This window comes from Carassius carassius, chromosome 15 (assembly GCF_963082965.1).
Source record: "Carassius carassius chromosome 15, fCarCar2.1, whole genome shotgun sequence".
NCBI lineage: Eukaryota > Metazoa > Chordata > Actinopteri > Cypriniformes > Cyprinidae > Carassius > Carassius carassius.
In genome coordinates, this window is record NC_081769.1 from 32,156,709 (window position 1) to 32,177,792 (window position 21,084).

The following is a 21,084-nucleotide window of genomic DNA, read 5'->3' on the forward strand; positions in this document are numbered from 1 at the left end:
CTGACAGAATCAGTGAATGATTCCTGACTTGTTCCCTGAAGTCATTACTCTAATCACGTCCAAATCAAAATCAACTGATTACATTTCATACAGAACAGCAAAAACGACGGCAAATCCAACAATCTCCAACTGACCCGTCACCGGGAGTTTGATTGACAGGCAATCTGACCAATCATAATGCAGAATCTGCCATTTTGTCCAACAAACAAATAAGACAGGAGAGTAGACTAACTTCGGTGGACTTGAACTTAAAAAATACTGTGTATTGATGTTTTTTTTAGCAATTTAAGCAAAATACCTTCTGATGTTCATTCAAGTTTATTTCGTGCTATAACTAGTAAAGAGGAAGAGATGATCAGTTCAAGTGCTGCTTTGTCACAACTTAAAAAAATGACACATGTAAAGGCTGAGACTTTGTTTCATAGCAAAACATAGCCTGATCTGTCTTGTCAACGAAACAGATCAACGTTATAAAAGCACCACAGAATCATTATTTGAGAGATCGATCAACAGAGGACTTGTAGTTGAACACATGGTTTTACAAAAAATATCATTATCATCATAAATAATTACAGGACCAATTATTCTCCAAGTACTAAAAGAAAACGTTCCTCTCTCAGTATCAATCGCCATCCCAACACAGGGAAGAGAAGATTGGACGGAAGGACGAGAGTTGCACGGGATGCTGCTTAAATGACAGATGAGAAACGGTCATTGTGTCGGGTGGGACGTGGAGGGAAGCATGTCCTTGAGGAATTCCAGCGAGATGTTTATTAGGCAGACACAGATGAGCGCTTGTAATTACCAGTCAGAGAGCTGAATGGAAAAGGCCTTGAGTGATGACACTGGGAGGAGGACGACACACGCGGTTTCAATCTGACTGATGCCACAAACACAATGCATGCCTTCAATTTCAGGAAAGGAATTAGACCGAAAATAAACATTTTGCCATCATTTACTTTCATGTTGTGCCTTTTCCATGACAATCTTTTGTATGAGGATGAAAATGCAGATTTTTCCACATGATAACAATTCATAGCAACCACGTTAAGATCAAAAAACACATGAAAACAACATAATTGAAGCAAAAAACTAAACAGTCTATATGACTCTATAAAGTGTTGAAATCAAGGCAGATTTTTCCCAAGATCTCCTTCCACAGAAGACATTTTGAAACAACATTTTATGTACAAATAATATGCAACGTGAACTCATTTACACAAAGCATCTCTGAACTTCCCCAGAAGAGTGACAAAAAAGGGTTTTCAGCCAAAAGTAAGGGTGAGTGATGACAAAATGTTCAGGTTTTGCCAAATCCATGTTGTTCTTTATTCTGTGGATATAAAAGAACAAACTGCATGCAGCTCTTTTCAACAATTCATAATGACCCAGTCATGCTGGAAAAACACACAAAAACATCATAAATGCAGAAAGAAAAAAAAACATGAATGACGTTTTGAGTGACATGAGGTGAATAAAGAAGCCATGAAGTGTTTCTATTATTTAAAGCACAAAATCAATATTTCCTTTAGTAAAATAATATTAAACGTTAGACTGCACGTGTAGTTATTTACACAAACGATTTCTGAACTTCCTCAGAAAACTGAAAATAAAGACACTCTTATTATTTTGTCATCATTATTGTTCCTTGTGTTGCGCCAAAGTCATGATGTAATTTAATGTTAATATAAAAGGAGAAACTGCATGCACCTCTTTTCAGTGTGACAACAATTCATAAAGACCACGTCAAACTCAAACAACAGCAAAAAGGGCAGACTCTTGTGGTATAAAGTATCAAAAACTTACACAGAAGGAATTTTAGAGTGATATAAGTTGGAGAAAGAAGCAATGAAGTGCTTTGCATGATTTAAAGCACAAAAACGAAAATTTCTCTCAGTAGAGTACAATTAAACTTCAGACTAATTAACACATGCAATTATTTACAGAAAGCATAAAAATAAGGGTGAATGATGACAAAATGTTTATGTTGTGCCAAATCCATGTTCTTTATTATATGGATACAAAATAATAAACTGCATGCAGCTCATTTCAACAACAATTCATACTGACGTCAAACTCAAAAACATAAATGAGCCAAAAAAAGCAGTCTATATGAAATCTTGAAAATATGTCCGATTTCTTTTTACGCAAGATCTCCTTTCTCAGAAGGAAGGACATGAGGTGAAGAAAGAATTCATGAAATGTTTGCATGATTTAAAATGCAAAAACTAAATATCCCCCAGTAGAGTAATAATAAACTTAAGACTGCAACATGTGTATTTATTTGAAGAAAGCATCTCGGCTTCCTCAGAAAACTCAAGATAAATGAATGCTGCCAAAAATGAATATTTTGTCATGCCTATTATTGTGCCAGGAGAAATTGCATGCATCTTTTCCACATGACAACAGTTTATAGTGATTAAAAAAACCACACTCACAAAAATACCATATACAAACCAAAAAAGCATGATTCCTTAGCTTAAAAATAATTTAAAAATGTATTATAAATCTTTATAAATTTTAAATTTATAAAATCTTTTTTCCCTTCTTTTTTTTTTTTTTGAAAGACATGAGGTGGATAAAGAAGAGCTGAAGTGCACAACATTTTTTATTTATTTATACAAAGCATCTCTAAACTCCCCCAGAGACTCAAGATAATGGAATATGTGCAAAAAAACATTTCGACTCACCGTCATGTGATTTCAAGCCCATTTCTTTTTTATCTGGAACACAAATGGAGAATCTTCATGTAGCTCTTTTCTCATAATGATTTCATAATGTTTGTCATAGTCTAAAAACACCATAAATACACCACAAGAGCAGTCCATTCCCATAGTGTACTTCTTGAAAGTATGGAAAAAAGAGGTGGCATATACAATGTTAAATTTTGGTTGTGCTGTTTCTTTAAATTGTATAGCATGCGAAGAGGAAACTGCAAAGAGAAGTAGATGTACTGTGTCAAAATAAACTAGCACTGGACTGAAACATTTTAAATTGAGTTTCTGCAGTGTCATGCTATGAACAGAGTGGAATAGAAGTGAAATCCAGGAAGCGCTGGAGACTAAAGTGTCCTCTTAACAAAGCATGACCCATCAAGTCTATTGGAAAGACAATGAATCTGTGCCAAATGGAAGCCCTCAGACATCTGTATCCTTGTATTATTTAAAAACTCCTCTTCTTGTGTCACATTAGTGTGAAGAGAAGCAGAGAAGAGTGTGAATTATTCATAAGAGAGTCCTTTGAGAATATACGTATTCTAGACAAACAAGAAAAACAGCAATAGTTGAAAGAGATAAACAGATGGATATTTACTGGCCATGTGCTTCACACAAACTCAAGTGGAGGAAATGGGAAGTAAATCCTGCAGTAAAAACAGCGTATAGTGGTCTGCTTCTCTTAGTAGGCAATCAGGCTGGTTTCCACTAGTCAAGCTGGTCTTGTTTAATATTTCCGAAGGGGTTGTAAGCATTCGCCAGCTGGTCAGGATGTTCAACCTTCTAAACCAGGATGATCTCATTTCCATAGCTTTCAATAGACACCTAAATGAACAATATCAACAGCATGTAAAATGTAAATCCATTTACATACATATAGCTGTTGCATGCATTAATTCTGGTCACAACTGCAGGTAACCGAGTTCAAAACCCAGACAGAATCCCTTTGTCCAAGACAGACATTTTTAATAGTAAAATGTATTTATAAACGGACTCCAGATGGGACTAATAAACGTCATTTTCACGGCTGAATATTGTTATCATCAGGGCTCAACATGCATGAAAAATCAGTGGAACACTGATGATGTTATGGGAAACATTAACATGTGTTTCACTCATTTACTGATATTTGTGTGTGTGTGTGTTTGTGCGTGTGTGTGTGTGTGTGTGTGTGTGTGTGCATTCAGGAGTCAACACAATGAAATACTTATAATCTACAATGAGGTGAAAGCATTAATAAATGTGAAGCATTTATCATAAAAACAATCAAACCAACCATGAACTCAAAATGATATGCATCTCAAAGGATTTGTAAACATTTGTAAGTTTCTAAAGGTGTAAATTACTTAAACATTTACATTTTTAGCTGCTGTAAAACATTAATATTGCATGTTTCATCATCTACACAAATGTATGAACATATATGAGGGGTTGGTATGATGTTTGAATGCTTTGGAAAGAAGTTTCTTCTGCTCACCAAGGCTTCATTTATTTGATCAAAAGTAAAGTCAAACACAGTAATACTGTGAAATATTATTACAATTTTAAACATTGTTTTCTATGCAAATATATTGAAAAATGTAATTCATTCCTGTGATGCGCAGCTGAATTTTCAGCATCATTCCTCCAGTCTTCAGTGTCACATGATCCTTCAGAAATCATTCTAATATGCTGATTTGCTGCTCAAGAAACATTTCTTACTATCATTTTTAACAATAGTTACACTGCTTGATATTTTTTGTGTAAAAAGAAATACATTTTCTTCATAAAATATACATATTTTGTTATTAAAATTATGTTTAAATTATATTAAATTATATTAAAAACTTTTGATCAATTTACTGCATACTTGCTAAATAAAAAACAATGCAATTCTTGCTGACCCCAAACTTTTGAACAGTATATTTATTTAGTATTATATATACTATATTATCTGAGTTTAACAACCATCTAGAGCAGGAAGGCCAGTGCAAACCAGTTAAAACCAGCAAATCACATTAGACTAGTGTCTCTTCAGGATTTTCCTTACATTATGTTACACACACCTGAGACTAATATGTGAAACTTCTGATCTTTTTCGGACATAAAGAACTTAAAACTTCTGATCTTTTTCGGACATAAAGAACTTAAAAAAAATATATATATATCTCAAGATCAATTTCAAGTTGCATCACTTGGAATTCTGCATGCTACAGATCTAAACAGCTTTATGCATAATTTCAAATTGCTACATTTGTTCTATAACAGACGCCATGTGCTGATTACATAATATCTGGTGTTTTATTTTAATATGAGAACATCAATAGCCTGCCATTCCCAGCATCGTTATAAACACCAAATGTTGCACAATGCTGACTGAATCATCACTCAAAATCAACACAAAAACTAGTTACAACCTTGTAAAGATTTTACAGTGATGCTTAGTTGTTTTCTGGCACCATATTGCAACAGCTACAAAACTCTAGTGTGGTCTGTTTTTTTGGAGAGCGAAGTCAAATCAAGAGAACTTATACTGGAAACAACAAAAATGGGACCGCCGACTTGCCAGCTGGGGCCGGAAATTGAAAAAGCAGGGCAATGCAATACATAACTCTGTCCGCGAAATTACATTTCTTCCTCAGATAGAGAACAGTACACTGACTCTACACACAACATGGCCAAAAAACATTGTGTACTGAGGCGGAGAGATGGTTAGCTTACTGAATTCACTTCGAACGTTTGTTCACTAAAGGCAATTATGCAATAAAAGTTTTTAAAAAGTGCCAGAATAGCAAAGAGGCCTTTGAGAGCCAGAGTAATTCCAGTTTTAAACATGCAATGAAACCTGCTGGAGGTCATGAGATTGGAAAGGAACTGCAACATTTATTTTGGCAACAACTACTGTCATTGCATTACCGTATATTTGCAATATATTTCCCTAAAACTGTGGCACAAGCAATGTCTTAAATTCAAATAAAATAAGCAAGAGGCAAAGAAAGAAAATTCATGCAAAGGTTTGAAACGAGAATCAGATGGGCTCCATCAGAACAGATGTCTTTTGTTCATATGGACTTGTTTAAGATGTTGGCTAAATTTAGTTATTCTTCTCCAATAGTCTAATACATATAGCGGGGCCCAATGTCATCGCTTTGACAACGGCTCAGAGGGAAAAAAAAAATTCAATAACTCTCTTTATGACCTCTAAAATTCAGAGGTGAATGCAATTTCCTCAAGACCCTTTGTTTAAATTTGCTAAAATGTTCTTCTCCTCATATCCAGAACTTTTAGTCACACAAACACAATGGGGAACAAATCAGGCAGCGGCTAATTTCGCAAACCCCTCAACAAGGCCCATATTCAACAAACAAGCAAGCGCAATAATCAATTCCATATTCCTGATCCCATCCAAAATGTCATTTGTCAAACTAAATGCTCTTCTAACAAAGGTTTGTCACTGGATGTCACATTTCTGGCACGTCTTCTAAGAGGTTTTGCTTTTTTCCCCCAAAAGCCTGGGTCCTTCAGCACTCCGAGCACAATGAATTCTCTCATAAAAACCCACCCAGGCTTTCAGTGTGTGAACCATCAGGAGTCCTGCAGTGACGGAGCTGGGATGCCTTCCCAAAGCTGATGGGAGCGTGCATGTTTGAAATCAGGAAAAGCCTAGAGACTCGGTTTCCTGTTTTTTAGGCCTCTCGAAGCATTCAGCTTCTGTTGAAGTGAACAACGGTCAACAGAGGGAGGAAATTAGCAAATAAATATGCAGATTTGCCTCGCTGAAATACGCCGGGTTGTTGATTGCGAACGCCGGGAAGATGAGACGATAATTACCACACCAGATCCTTCAATATGCAAGATCTGGATGCAGATCCGTGCTGCGCTTCAACAGACTGTTAGCCTTTTAAGCAAGTAAACTCCACCTGTTTTGTATTTCCACGTTTTTTCTCCTTTCGCCAAGCACATCGGCGAGAAACACACTTCTATCTCCTGAGGGTTAGATGGAATTCCAGCAGTCCTTGGCTCTCGGATATTCGTCATCCCTCATCTACCCTTTGATCCCAGTGCAAATCTTTGCCTTCCAAGCCTCCGTCTCTGCACTCCCTCCCATCATCCTTTTGTAATTAAGGCCAGGCTCTCACTGTAGACTCGCCATGAGACCTTGAATTTCCTCGGTTCTGTAACCCCAAAAAAACAATCAGGCAAGAGCAGCTTCTGCGTGGGCAAACGGAGAGGAATGAGGCAGATCTTCTTGATTTAGTTTCCTCATGGTGAATGCACAGCCTATTATTGGTGAAACACTGTTTTGAGTTACGCTGCTAAAACGATGCCATGCAATGATGTCGGAACATTTTCTGGTTATGGATCAGATGTGGCGGCTTATTTTAAAAGCGCAATGATGTTTGTGAGTGAGTGAAAGTGAAGTGACATTCAGCCAAGTATGGTGACCCATACTCAGAATTTGTGCTCTGCATTTAACCCATCCGAAGTGCACACACACAGAGCAGTGAACACACACACACACTGTGAGCACACACCCGGAGCAGTGAGCAGCCATTTATGCTGCGGCGCCCGGGGAGCAGTTGGGGGTTCGATGCCTTGCTCAAGGGCACCTAAGTCATGGTATTGAAGGTGGAGAGAGAACTGTACATGCTCTCCCCCCACCCACAATTCCTGCCGGCCCGGGACTCAAACCCACAACCTTTCGATTGGGAGTCCGACTCTCTAACCACCAGGCCACGACTTCCCTCGTGCCATTTGGATCACCGAGTTTAAATCAAAGTATCTATGATAGTAAGTGAATTTCAATTGGCCACAGCAAATAGGATATTGAATTTCAATTACTGAATAAAGAAATCAACCAATGATTCCAATTCTGTCACATTGTTCCAATACTTAAAACACAAAAGATGATTTTGAAAACATTTAAAATGAAAACTACACTTCCAGTCATTATTTATTTGGATTTTCAAATATTCAAATTCAAATCTGATTCTAACTCCTTACATTTAAATTAAACTTTACAATTTTGCCTCCAATTTCATGAATTTGCGTATGGCGTAATTAACGGCAGGAAAAAATGTTTAAAAAATGTATTGTTCACAGAATAAAAATAGAAATATTTTTTTAGCAATTATAGTTGCTATGTTGAGGCTCTGTCATATTTGCTTTGCTACTTTTTTTTTCATTTTATGCATAAATATTAAACAAGAATTAAACCTCAAGCTATCACAAATAATAAATGTTGATTAATAATGAATTGACCGCATTTGCATTAATTCTTGCAATCAAAACATCTCTAAATCCTGGGGCAGTGTTGATCTGGTTTTATGTTTGTAAGCTTAGAAATTTTAAATTCCACATTTTTTAATTTGAATCAGATTCAGAAACAGGCGGTAACACCTGAACATGCAGTAAGCATATAAATATTTGGCTCAATTTGTTTTGCAATTATAGTTGCTGCATATGTTGAGATTTTGTGTCATACTTATTATACTAGGTTTTCATATTATGCAGAAATATTGCAGAAATAAGATCAAACCTCAAGCTATCACAAATAATGGATGTTGATTAATAATGGATTGGTTGCATATGAATTAAATCATGTGACTGAATGATCACCAAATCCTGGAAGGGTCAATAATAGAATACAGCTATTTCTTTTCTAAGCTCTTTTCACTTTGTCGGTTTTCTGTGACCAAAACGCAGTCAGGGGTGATTTTCGACTGCTAAAATCAACACATGCCTGCACCGTGCTCTTTTGTGACTCCGAGTGCAATGCATGCATTATGCAAACGGTCACCATGACTACAGATGACAGGCATCAAGGAAAAGTAGATTTCTTTCTTTCAGAAATTTCTAAGAGCTTTTGTTTAAAAAACTAAAATGCATGCAAACACAAGAGAAAAAACATGATCAAACATACGCCATAAAACCATCAAGGCGAGCAAAAACATGTAAGCATAACCAGAACAAAAATGCATGGCTATTCCAGCATTTATAAGGATCAATCATTGCAGGGATAATTTTCTCTGAAGCAACAGCAGGGCGACCTTTAAAGTGAGTAGCACTGCTGTGAGCACTATATCATAGCCGAGTCTGTCCTGAGTGTTAAAGATCCAGTAAAACAAAGTGCCGTGACCCAGGTTCCCCTCTATTGTGTGTTATCTCTCAGCCTTGTCATCTCATTCTATTCTCATTCCACTCCGCTGCACCTGACCTTCCCAGAACAATCGTAACAGTGAGCTAAAGGTTTCCCGTCCCGTACGTGCCACTGATGGACGCTCACCCCCTCAATGCTGAGCCACAAACTGAGCTCGTTTAAAAGCCTCACGGCGAGAGGCAGGGAAATTCAAAACCATCCAGTTAAATAAAAGACCTGACGGCGTGCCAAGCCAATACGGTGAACGCCTTCTGGTTTTATCTAACGGTGAGGTCATTAAACCAGTGTAGGTCATGTTCCAATAATCTATGTCCTAATATATTGGCTAAAATATTAAACTCACATTTCTTTTAAGATGGAAATCATTGTAGTAACTTTTAAACTTAGTACTTCAGAATAGGAATGACCCCCCTGGATGAGTAAAAACAGCACATCTCATATCCTACGTGTTGAATATGACAATCAAATGCATAAAGATAATGTAAACCATATAATATTTATATGATTATATGAGTCTACTCCAGGCATCGGGAATAAAGAGGAGCAATTATACTGTCATCCTGGTGCTCTCAGCCCTCCTGAAGGGATCCCATTAATCTCATACAGGACTTCAGAGCAGGGCTGGAAAGAAAACTCATTTGTCTAAAGATCTCTCTAAGATTTTCTGTTATAACGATAATGCCACCCCAAGCTAAGACTGATGAGATGATCGCATGAGAAGTTTCCTCACAATTTCCTGTATTTATTTATTATTTTCTCATTTTCACATTCCATTTTGATTGTAATTCCTTACACTTAAATTCCACTTGAAATTTTGTGTTCTGTAATCAAATTCCAATCAGATTCAGAAATTAACTGTGCATAATAACTGAAAATGCTGCCAGCATTTCCAACAAAGTCAGATGTATTTGCGTATGAAGTGATCAACTCAACTTATGATCAAAAAGTTAAAATATTTCACTTTTAAGCAATTATTGTTGCTATCTAGAGATTTTCTGTCATTCTTGTTATACTAGTTGTTTTACATCCTGCAGAAATAAGACGAAAACTGATTCTATTCATTTTTCCTGTTATAAAATGGTTATAAAAATTGGACTTGTTTGCCAAAAAATAAATTGTAAAATTGTAAAATTGTAATTGTAAAATAAATTGTTTGATTACCACTGTTTTTAATTAAAAAAAATTATAAATCATAAATCCAGAAGTATTTAAATAGACAACACAGAATTTCTGGAAATAAAATAAAAAAAAAATATATTTTTTTTTTATTATTATTATTTATTTATTTTTTGCTATTATGGTTGCTAATAGACTTTGTGTCATACTTGTTATATTAGTTTTCAGATTATGCAGAAATAAGCTGAGCCCCAAGCTATTTTGGACCAATTGTGGGCCGGGCTAGAATTTGAACGACTTACAGACTTCTCCCAGATGATTAGAACAAAGTCACCATATATCAAATCACACCTGGTTAGACCGCATGTAAAACAGGAGCAGTCTCTGAAAACACAGCACGAGTCCACTGGGAGAGCTCAAAGCCCACAATCATCTTAACTAACCACTGCAGCAGAGTCTGACAGCGCTCTGGTCTGTACAGAGCTGACATGAGTAGAATTCATCAGACACTTTCATGAGCCACGTGTTAAACCAACGGACATTAATATATACATTAAGAACAAGCTGGAAGAGCCGTAGAACAAACACAGACTCCAGATGTTTATCATCTCCATATTCATGACAACTTTCACATGCAGCATTCCTCATTTTTCCATTTCGAAACAATGCTCCTCTGCATCAGAACCAGCAGTAATTTATTATTCAGGTATGATGCATTTCCTTAAAAAGTTTGCAGAACGAGTGTTAGGGAAGCTTTTGTGAAGTTGAGGCACTTTTGAGCATGCCAATCTTTGAAGCAGTTCGGTTGTAGTTGTAAAACCACAGTAAAAACAATTAATAAAAAGCAGCACTAAAAGGAAATTTTAGTATTATTTATATACAATCTTTGCTTAATTTTTTTTTTTACATTTTAATAAAATATTTATATAAGTTTTAGCAATTGTGATATGCACTTTCATTATTATTTTTTTTTATTAATTTAAGGTTATAGTATGTTTTTCTATTTATTTAGCTTTAACTTATTTCTGCCAAGATTTCAAATTTCAAATTGTATTTATTATTAACATTTTATTTCAGCTTTATTTCAATTAACAAAAACTTTTTAACCATTTTAGTTTTAGTTAACAACGATAAAGCAGGAAAATATATTTTTAATTTTGTATATGCATATATATAGATTACTTAACATTTTTACTTTACATGCAATAAAATGTTTTTATTTTTAAAATCACATTAATGCACTTCTATTTTTGTACAAGTGATTCAAATAAATAACCCCCTGCTAAGTGTCTTTAAACAGACATGCACATATATTTCTCCATTTGTGTCAACCTCACCAATTAACAACTTTATTACTGAATGTAACTGAATTTAATGATTTGTGTTAATGCATTACTGATGTTTTTATTCTAAAACAACATAACATATAATATACATTTGTTGTATTATATATTACATTTACTAAATTAAATTAATATAAAAGTGTATTGATTTATACTGTTTGAAAAAATTTGAAAATATACAAAAAAAAAATTCTGAGCTACTGTCAAGCTGCTAAAAAAGGTAAAGTTATTTTTTAGTTAAGTTACTGTGCAGAACCTACTATTTCCTGCTGCTCGTACCACATCATATATTTTGCAGCTCATAATGCGGTATCTGCCTCCTTTGCACAATTTTTCCCCATGCAGCACTTCGCTGGTGTCTGCAGATGAATGGAGGAACCTTTTGACTTGACACAAGCTGTATTTAAAACACGCTCTAAGAGAACAGAACGCACACCACGGGTAAAGACAAGTGCTCGACTATTCATCACACAAACCTGTCAATGCAGCAAGGACGCGTATGAAAAGTACCAGCCTATAAACAATGTGTGTGTGTGTGTGTGTGTGTGCATTATTAAAGCCAAGAACATACTGAGTGAATATGCATGGAAGAGGGTGTGGTGTGTACCGTGAGGGTGTTTAGCATGGAAGGGATCAATCACAAACTCTGAAAGTGTGTTCAAACATATGGGAGCCATCTGGGACTGAAGGCCAACCATCATCAGCGCTGACACCCAGCAGCATGAAGTGTCACGGTGAGCCCACCACAGCACTGGCCACAAGGTCACACTAAAGGAGACTAGCTGAGGAAAAACAGAGGGATGTTGAAGAACTAGTGATATGAAGAAAGAGTTTTGACTAGCGTAAGTATTGTCTGTATATTCTGGCAAAGAACCAGTCAGGAAGAGACTCTGACAAGTAGGAAGATTGACATGTTAAGTGACCAATCAGATATTGCTTTGTTTTAATGTGATGCTTGAGATAACGAAAATTCCCAATCCATGATTTAACAATAACAGACTGACAATGTGCTGAAAACAATCAACTCTGTGGAATTTAGAATAAAAGTTTAGAACTTTGAAACATTCAAAAACAGCAAATCAATTCTGATTATTTAACAGACATAACTTACATATAAATAAAGTGATGATGTCATGATCATGACATGTTGATTTGCAGTTGCTGTGCTTAAATTTTTTTTGTAAACCATGATACATTTTGATAGGATTCTTTGATAAATAGAAAATTTAAAGGAACAGGTGATATTTGAAATAGAAACCTTTTGTAACACTATAAATGTATTTACCTTTGATCAATTTAATGCACCCTTGACTAATTAAAGTAGCAATTTCTACAAATGTAATTTTCATTAATTTTAATTATATATATATATATATATATATATATATATATATATATATATATATATATATATATATATATATATATATATATATATATATACAGTACAGTACAGAACAGAACAGAGCAAAAGTTTGGAAACATTACTATTTTTAATGTTTTTGAAAGAAAGTTTCTTCTGCTCATCAAGCCTGCATTTATTTGATCAAAAATACAGAAAAAAATGTTTATATTGTGATATATTATTACAATTTAAAATAATTGTTTTAAAATATATTATACTTTAAATTATCATTTATTTCTGTGATGCAAAGCTGAATTATTAGGATCATTATCACATGATCCTTTAGAAATGATTCTAATATGATGATTCATTATCAAAGTTGGAAACAGTTACTTAATATTTTTTCAGAACATGTGATACTTTTTTAGGATACTTTGATGAATAAAAAGTAAAAAAAAAACAGAAAAAAAAGAAAAAGAAGCTATGTTTTTTAAATATAAATATTTTGTAATAACAATATACACTACTGGTCAGTAATTTTTTCTTTCTTTCTTCTTTTTAAATAAAATCAATACTTTTATTCAGCAAGGATGTGTTAAATTGATAAAAAGTGATAGTAAAGAAAATATATTATTAGAAAATATATTATTAGAATTTTTTTATTTTTATTTTGAATAAATGCAGTTCTTTTTAACCTTTTATTGATCAAATATATTAGACCGCAGAACTGTTTCCAACACTCATAATAAATCAGAATATTAGAATGATTTCTAAATGATCATGTGATAGACTGATGTTACATGTGACACTGAAGGCTGGAGGAATGATGCTGAAAATTCAGCTTTGCATCACAGGAATAAATTATTTTTTTAAAGTTTATTCAAATAGAAAAACTATTATTTTAAGATGTAATAATATTTCACAATATTACTGTTTTTTCTGTATTTTTGATCAAATAAATGCAGGCTTGATGAGCAGAAGAAATATATATATATATATATATATTAAGGCAGGGTTTCCCAAACCGGGATTCTCAGATTAGTTAAGTATAAAAACATATTTTAAATATAATATTACAAATAAATAAAAATGAGCAAAAATACAACACTTACTAAAAAAGATAAAATATTTCATTATTAAAATATTTATAAAAAATTTATTTTGTCATAAAAGGTGTTCAGCTGACAAAAAAAGAATTGGTAATCCCTGCTTTGCAGCATGAGAATTTTTCATTATTATTATTAGTCAACAAAATATTTATTTTTCTACTTTACAAATACCAAGTGCCTTATTCATAATCAATTTATATGTAAATAAAGTCACTTTAGTAAATGTGATTTGATGCAGACACCGAAATAGGATGTTATAAAACACTTGAATTAAAAAGATTCAAAACAGTAAAATTAAGATTCTAAAACGTCCAGGTGCAAATCTAAACTCTGATTGGATGAGCAAAGCAGTGCAATTATCACAGCTCATTAAACAGACGCTTGTGCATTCAGCGGGTGTACCTGACCCAGGAGAGCTGTACAAGGATGTGACGGAAGAGGAAACCACAGAGAGTGAGTTAGCGTTCATTACACGCTCCACTACCTCCACCACAGCCCCTCTCAGAGCTCCCGCCATCAGTCACAGTGACACTGTCCTCACTGTGGTCCTGTAGACACGGACCATCACTCTCACAAAGCCCTGTCCCCCACGGCCCACAAACACACACACACATATTACCTGATACACACCAGCCCAGACATATCAAATCGAGGCATCCAGAACACACTAGGGATCACTCGATAGCAAAATTTCGAGACCTCAGCATCATAACTAAATCAAAACTTCAATACAAACATTCATCATGCATGAGAAATCTGCATATCACATAATGCAAACATATCAAACCAATCACTTAAATATACATTAAATCTATCATTTTCATGCAGATAAGGAACATATTTAAGTCTAGCAGGTCATATATTTATATATTTATATTTATGCATTTAGCAGATGCTTTCATCCAAAGCGACTTACAGTGCATTCAGGCTTAACATTTTTTACCTAACATAGAATTTAAAACAAATTGCAATTAAGCTGCTGAAGAGTAATATATATTTAAATTATCCAACTGTTCAATGATACAGTTATATACAAATTCAATGAACAGATACATTTACACTAAACACAGACTAAAAAAAGGGATAAAAAAAATTTAAAAAAACATAATTTAACAAAATATTCCATTTAAAAATAGAAAACCTGAAATTCTTTGCAAGGACTTGTATCTGTAAATGTACCTCAGCGAACTGATTCATGAAAATGAACCGGACTTTCCAGCATTACACATAATAAGAGAGATCAGGGGAATGAGTGTTAAACACAGGGAAGACCGTTTAGAAAGAAGCGATTCCCTAAAATGACTCTCAAAACTCCAAAGCATCATAAAGAGAACCGTTCAGGACGAACCGACTCACAAGGGTAAATCAGACTTCCCAAAGATCGCAATAAACATGCATCCGACTCCCCAGTGTAACATAATATGGTTCAGAGCAAAAATTGAAGACTGCAACATTAATGTGTCACAATACAACATATTCACAACAAAAGAAGACATTTAATAAAATTAAAGGAAGTTACAGAAGGGTCAGAGAGCGCTCGGAATCCATCAAAAATATCTTAATTTGTGTTCTGAAGATGAACGAAGGTCTTATGCATTTGGAACAACATGAGGGTGAGTAATTAATGACAGAATTTTCATTTTTGGGTGAACTGTCCCTTTAAGATAAAGTGATTCAATAGAATGAATCAGACTCTCAAATACAATTTATGATAGAAAGAGAACCGTTTAGGATGAAGCGAATCACCAAAAATTTATTTGAATCGCCAACATATAAGAGAATCATTTAGAAAAAAAAAAGTGGTTCACCAAAAATATATTTGATTCTCCAACTCAACCATTTAGGATGAAGCGATTCGCTAATTAATCAGACTCCCCAAGGCAACATATGAGAAAAAATTATTGCTCAGTTCATCCAAGTCTGTAGGCAAATTGATATTAAAAACAGTGATGCAGTATGTAAAACTTATAAAGTAATTATCATTAAGGTGTACGTCTCGATCAGTTTCTCAGCTGCATACAGTATAAATACAGTTTTAAAATATTACAGGTAATAAACATAAACTGTAAATATTTAGTATTGTGTTGTTATTATTTTCAGTGCATGAGTGTTGGAATGGAATGAAAGACACATTACAAAACAAAAGGAAAACCAAACATAAATGTCTTAGTTTATTACTCCAGCTGTAACTACTCAAAGCTTCTTAGTCAATAACAAATCAACTGATTTCTGAAATCAACACCAGGCCTGAGCTCATCTCATAAGGTCCCTCCTGAACCACTGACCATCCAACGTGCTGCTTCATTCAGTGCAGCTACCAAATAAAAACTTTGCCACAGATTCAAGTGAAACAGCCTGACAAATAGCTGGCCGACTCAACATGAAGCCTTTGGCATAATCACACCCTGCATTTGGATGGGATCCTGTGCAGATAGCATTGCCGCTAAGCTCATCATCATTAATTATGACTCGCCTATCAATATGCAATTTTCTCCACTCTTCAGCGCTACAGGGGCAGGAGGCGATATAAAGCCACGTCACCGCTCTGGCTTTCCCAACAGCAGATTTCAGCGCTTACCGATAGCATATAGCTCATTTCAAATCTATAGTTTGGCAAGGAGATCGTGATTGCATTACCTCTTTTCCCAGGTGGGAGTAGGGCAGCTGTACCCTTCAACAGAAGCACTTAACCTGAATGGCTTCGGTAAACACCAGTCTGTCTAAATGTAACAGCAGCCTCAGGGTTGCCCGGACCAAAATGTTATTGCTAAGAGGATACTCTTTCATAGTTCAGGAGACTTAATGGGGTTCTCATTTGTGTTTCATTCTAGTATGAACTTCATCTCAGGTGTTGCTCCTATGCAGCTAAAAAATGTAAACTTGCTGAAAAAAGGTCATCAGAGATGTGAATGAGTTTGTTTCTTTAATGGAACAGATTTGGAGAAATGTAGCATTACAGTACATCTCTTGCTCACCAATGGTAAAAATAAACAAACTCAAGGATTTTCACTTCACAAGTCATTAACTGAAGGTCTGGAGTGGTGTGGGTAACTTGTGGATTATTGGGTGGTGTTAGCGCAGTGGATAAGACGCATGCCTGTGGTGTGGGAGACCCGGGTTCGAATCCACTGTGAAACGCCAGTGTGTCCCTGAGCAAGACACTTAACCCCTAGTTGCTCCAGAGGTGTGCGACCTCTGACATATATAACAATTGTAAGTTTTTTTTGAATAAAAGCGTCAGCTAAATATGTAAATGTTATTGTGGTGTTTTTATCAGCTGTTTGGACTCTCATTCTGATGGCACCCATTCACTGCAGAGGATCCAGTGATGGCATGCTGCATTTCTCCAAATCTTGGGAAGAAACAAAATCATCTACATCATGGATGGTCTGAGGGTGAGTAAATGTTAGAAATGTAAAAATGATGGGGGGTGGGGGGGCGTTCAGTGATGCCATTGGAGAACCATTTTTTGGTTCCACAAAGAACCTTTCAGTAAACAGTTCCTAAAATATCCATTTTTTTTTAGTGTGAAGATTATATATAAATAAAAAAATCACATATTATATATATATATATAGGAAAAGTGTGAGCACATATTGAGATCTTTGACATTTGATTGGTCAAAATATGCATACCAGAATTATCATTATTTTAACAATAATGACAATTATTGTTAAAATAATGAAAATATGATTGCTATTTTGAACTAACCTCAGAAGTTTTCATTTCAGAAATATGGTCAGTTAAAGCTATCCAGGACAGCATTCTGCCAAGTTAGGAGACTGTTTGAGATGATTTATAATTTAAGAGGTAACTTTTTAAGTGGGAATAGGACAATTACACAAGGTGTGAGGGAAACTATTCCAGAGATGGAAACAAATGATCTCAGATGTGCATACCTTCTCAGAAAGAGTTCGGAAAGAAGCAGTTCTTTTGTATTAGCTGTTTATCTTCTCTACAGCTCCTTTAATAGTGATCCAGCCATCCCAAAAAACTTGTTGAAAATTGACATTTTGGATCCTCTTCTATGAGTCTGGCAAACCTTAGTGAACATTAAACAAATGATGATTAGGAAAAAATCAAGTGGGGATTTATCATATTCCTCCTTAAGTTTATGAATGATATGAAAGTATGCTTATGAATTGTACATTTTAAGCATTTATTTAGCTCACAAACAAATTAAAATTTAATATCATATATATATATATATTTTTGTGCAATTTTAATGTTAAACATTGCCATTTTAACTTATGAATAATATGCATGAATCAATGCATATGTACCTTTATTGATATGTCATTGCTGTTTCTTTTTCTTTTGTGTGTTTTATATATATTTATCTGGCTAAAAACAATTATGCAAATATACATTTAAAAGTATTTATTAATATAATTTAAATAATACAATTTAGAATATGTAAATTTACAAATTACTTAAATTTTTTATTTACATACAATTTTTTTAAATAATCTTAATGTTTCATAATATGCATGAATCAATTCATATGTACCTTCACTGATATTTATACATTTATAGTATGGAAATATCAGTGAAGGGACATATGAATTGATTCATGCATACTATTCATAGTATAAATTAGGAATATGAAACATTAAGATTATTTTAAAAAAAATTGTATGTAAATAAAAAATTTAAGTAATTTGTAAATTTTACATATTCTAAATTGTATTATTTAAATTATATTAATAAATACTTTTAAATGTATATTTGCATAATTGTTTTTAGCCAGATAAATATATATAAAACACACAAAAGAAAATGTATAATTATTAGTAATAGTATTTATTTATTTTTTTGTATTAGTATCTGGCAATTATTTATTTTATAAATATTTATTAAAATATTTAAATAATACTATTTATATTAAATAAATACACATTACATGTATATATATACTGTATATATATTTATATATTTAAAAATTCATGACATATAATATTTAAGTGATATATTTGTCATTTATAATATTAACAAATTTGAATGTACAGTAATATTTTCGTCATTTATTTTATTAATATGCATGAATCAATAGCTCAAACATATATATAAATATTATGTAAAGAAATATTATATGAATAAAATATATAAATATTAAGTAAATATGTATTTACATAATATCATTCATTTGAATAGTTTACATATTAAGTACACAATGCATTTACATTTACCAATGACTTCTTTTTGCATAAATAAATAAATGTATGTATGTCTGTAATGATTAAACCTTTGTATTCATCCGGAAGAAGGAGGCGGGAACCGGCGGACAATCAAAAACATTTTAATAACAAAATAAACACAAAAACAGCGCACCAGCCCCTCACGGACGACTGGTGCGCGCAAATAAAACCTAAAACACAACTAAAAGCCCAGACCTGGTCCTCTCTCGTCCTTCACTGTCGTCGCTCCAGTTTTATATCCTTCCATCTCCTCCGTGGGCCTCGAGACCGGTGGGTCGAACAGGTGTAGTTCATCTCCAATCACTCCACCGGCCTCGCTCCCATGTCCCTCGGCCCCGCCCCACTCGTCACAATGTCTATAACTAAAATGATTTGCTGGACTAAAAGAGTCTGCAGTTGCTAAAAATAAACGAGTAGAGCACATGCACTTAATGCTTTAATTAAAAACATGCAACTGAAGCACAAATCAATTATTTTCCCATTGTGTTTTTGCACAATGCGGAGCACAAAGCATTCTCCAGACCTGTTAATATTCCGTTAAGAGTGCAGACGCTCCAAGGTCAATTAGCTGTAGTCTCTGCTATCGGCCGGAGGAAGAGAATGTCTCTCAGACGAGCTCTGGGACAGATAATCAATGAGTGCTCCTGTCACCCGCTGCTATCGGCACAGCACAATCGGAAGCTTTAGGGACCGGAATAACTTTCTTTTTCTCTAAGCTGATTGCAGTGAAACCGCCGCACAAATCCCAGCCCCTTGCTTACCTTTAGCTTTATCCTGCCCGGGCCCGAAACATCTGCATGACTCCAGGGTGAAGTAAAGGACCAACTCCTGTCGCCCTGGGAAAAGAAGAGCAGAGACCACTATCTCCAATCAGCCCCATCCATCTATCAGCTCCAGATCAACTCAAGGTTAAGCTCAGACTACTCCTACTTTTAAGATGAGAGGCACGATGAGGCCAGTCGGCTCTGTCAGAGCTCCTCCTTAGGCTAGTGAGATCCTGCTCAGCATTATTATTCAAAAATAAAGGTTCAAAAAAAGAAGGAATTTAGAGCCTAATGCCATAGAAGAATCATGTAACAGTAGGTTCCATATGTTTCGTTTTTATTAAGCCTCATCTGTTCACCAAGGCTGCACTTATCTGATCAAGAATGCAGTAAAAACAGTAATTTTGTGAAATATTATATAATAAATACTTTTTCTATATATCATTGATGCAAAGCTGAATTTTCAGATGATTTTTCAGTCTTCAATCCTTGATTTCAAGAAAAAAATGTTCATCATCAATGTTAAAAAGGTTTTGTGGCTTAATATATTTTTTAATGTATATAAATTTTAAATATATGTTAAATAGAACATCATAAATGTCTTTACTGCCACTTTTGATTAATTCTGTCCTTACTGATTAAGTGTTATTTCTTTTTTTTTAAATCCTTTTATTGGTAAAATGTGTTGTTTTATATATATATATGTGTGTGTGTGTGTGTGTGTGTGTGTGCATATAGATTTGATTTATTTGAATTATCTTTTATTAACTTAATAACCTTTTATTAACTTTTTAATTATATATATATATATATATATATATATAATTAATTATTTTTTATTAATTTTATATATATATATATATATATATATATAATAAATAATTTTTATTTTAATATCTAATTAACTATATAACCAAGTCCAATAATACCTTGTACAGTGTAAATCGTATACAGTTAAAATGGCTTTTAAAAGGGTTCTTTGCTGAACGTATGGTCCTCCGAAGAACCACTGAAGAACTTTCATTTGGGAGAGAGTCTGTGCAGAACTCAAACTGAACCGAAGGAATCTACAGCCCCTTGGCAATCTAGTTTCAGAGAGTCGTGTGTCAGGACTGGATTAGCTGACCTTGCAGGTTTGGATCTCTAGGGACTTGGCAGAAACTCCTCTGGGTGTAAAACTCTCTCTTAATTCATCTTAAACCCTGCTGACAACCAAACTTGGCACGGATGTGGAAAGCCGACACTTCTAGACTTTCACAGAGGAAATGAAGTTGAACCTGAGGTGAAACAAACACAATAGTCAGCTCTCGAGTCAATGAGAAGAAATTGGCATGAACGGCTGTAAAAAGTCTGATG

General features: G+C 34.3%; 1 protein-coding gene across 5 annotated transcripts in view; it reads right to left on the reverse strand.

Annotated features, from left to right (window-relative positions):
* Positions 1-19,676, reverse strand: part of znf385d (zinc finger protein 385D) — a 94,160-nt gene extending 74,484 nt beyond the window's left edge. For 3 of the 5 annotated variants that reach the window (XR_009437722.1, XM_059568528.1, XM_059568525.1), the window contains exons 1-2: positions 14,169-14,454; positions 11,920-12,094 (exon numbers count right to left, since the gene is read on the reverse strand). Coding sequence is in view for 3 of the 5 variants with exons in the window: in XM_059568528.1 (XP_059424511.1) it covers positions 11,920-12,013 (94 nt within the window). In the remaining 2 variants the exon portion in view is untranslated. Of the gene's footprint in view, positions 1-11,919; positions 12,374-14,168; positions 14,455-19,487 lie in introns of those variants that run through there. The other 2 variants (XM_059568529.1, XM_059568526.1) reach the window with 2 other exon arrangements.
* Positions 19,677-21,084: the final 1,408 nt, after the last annotated feature.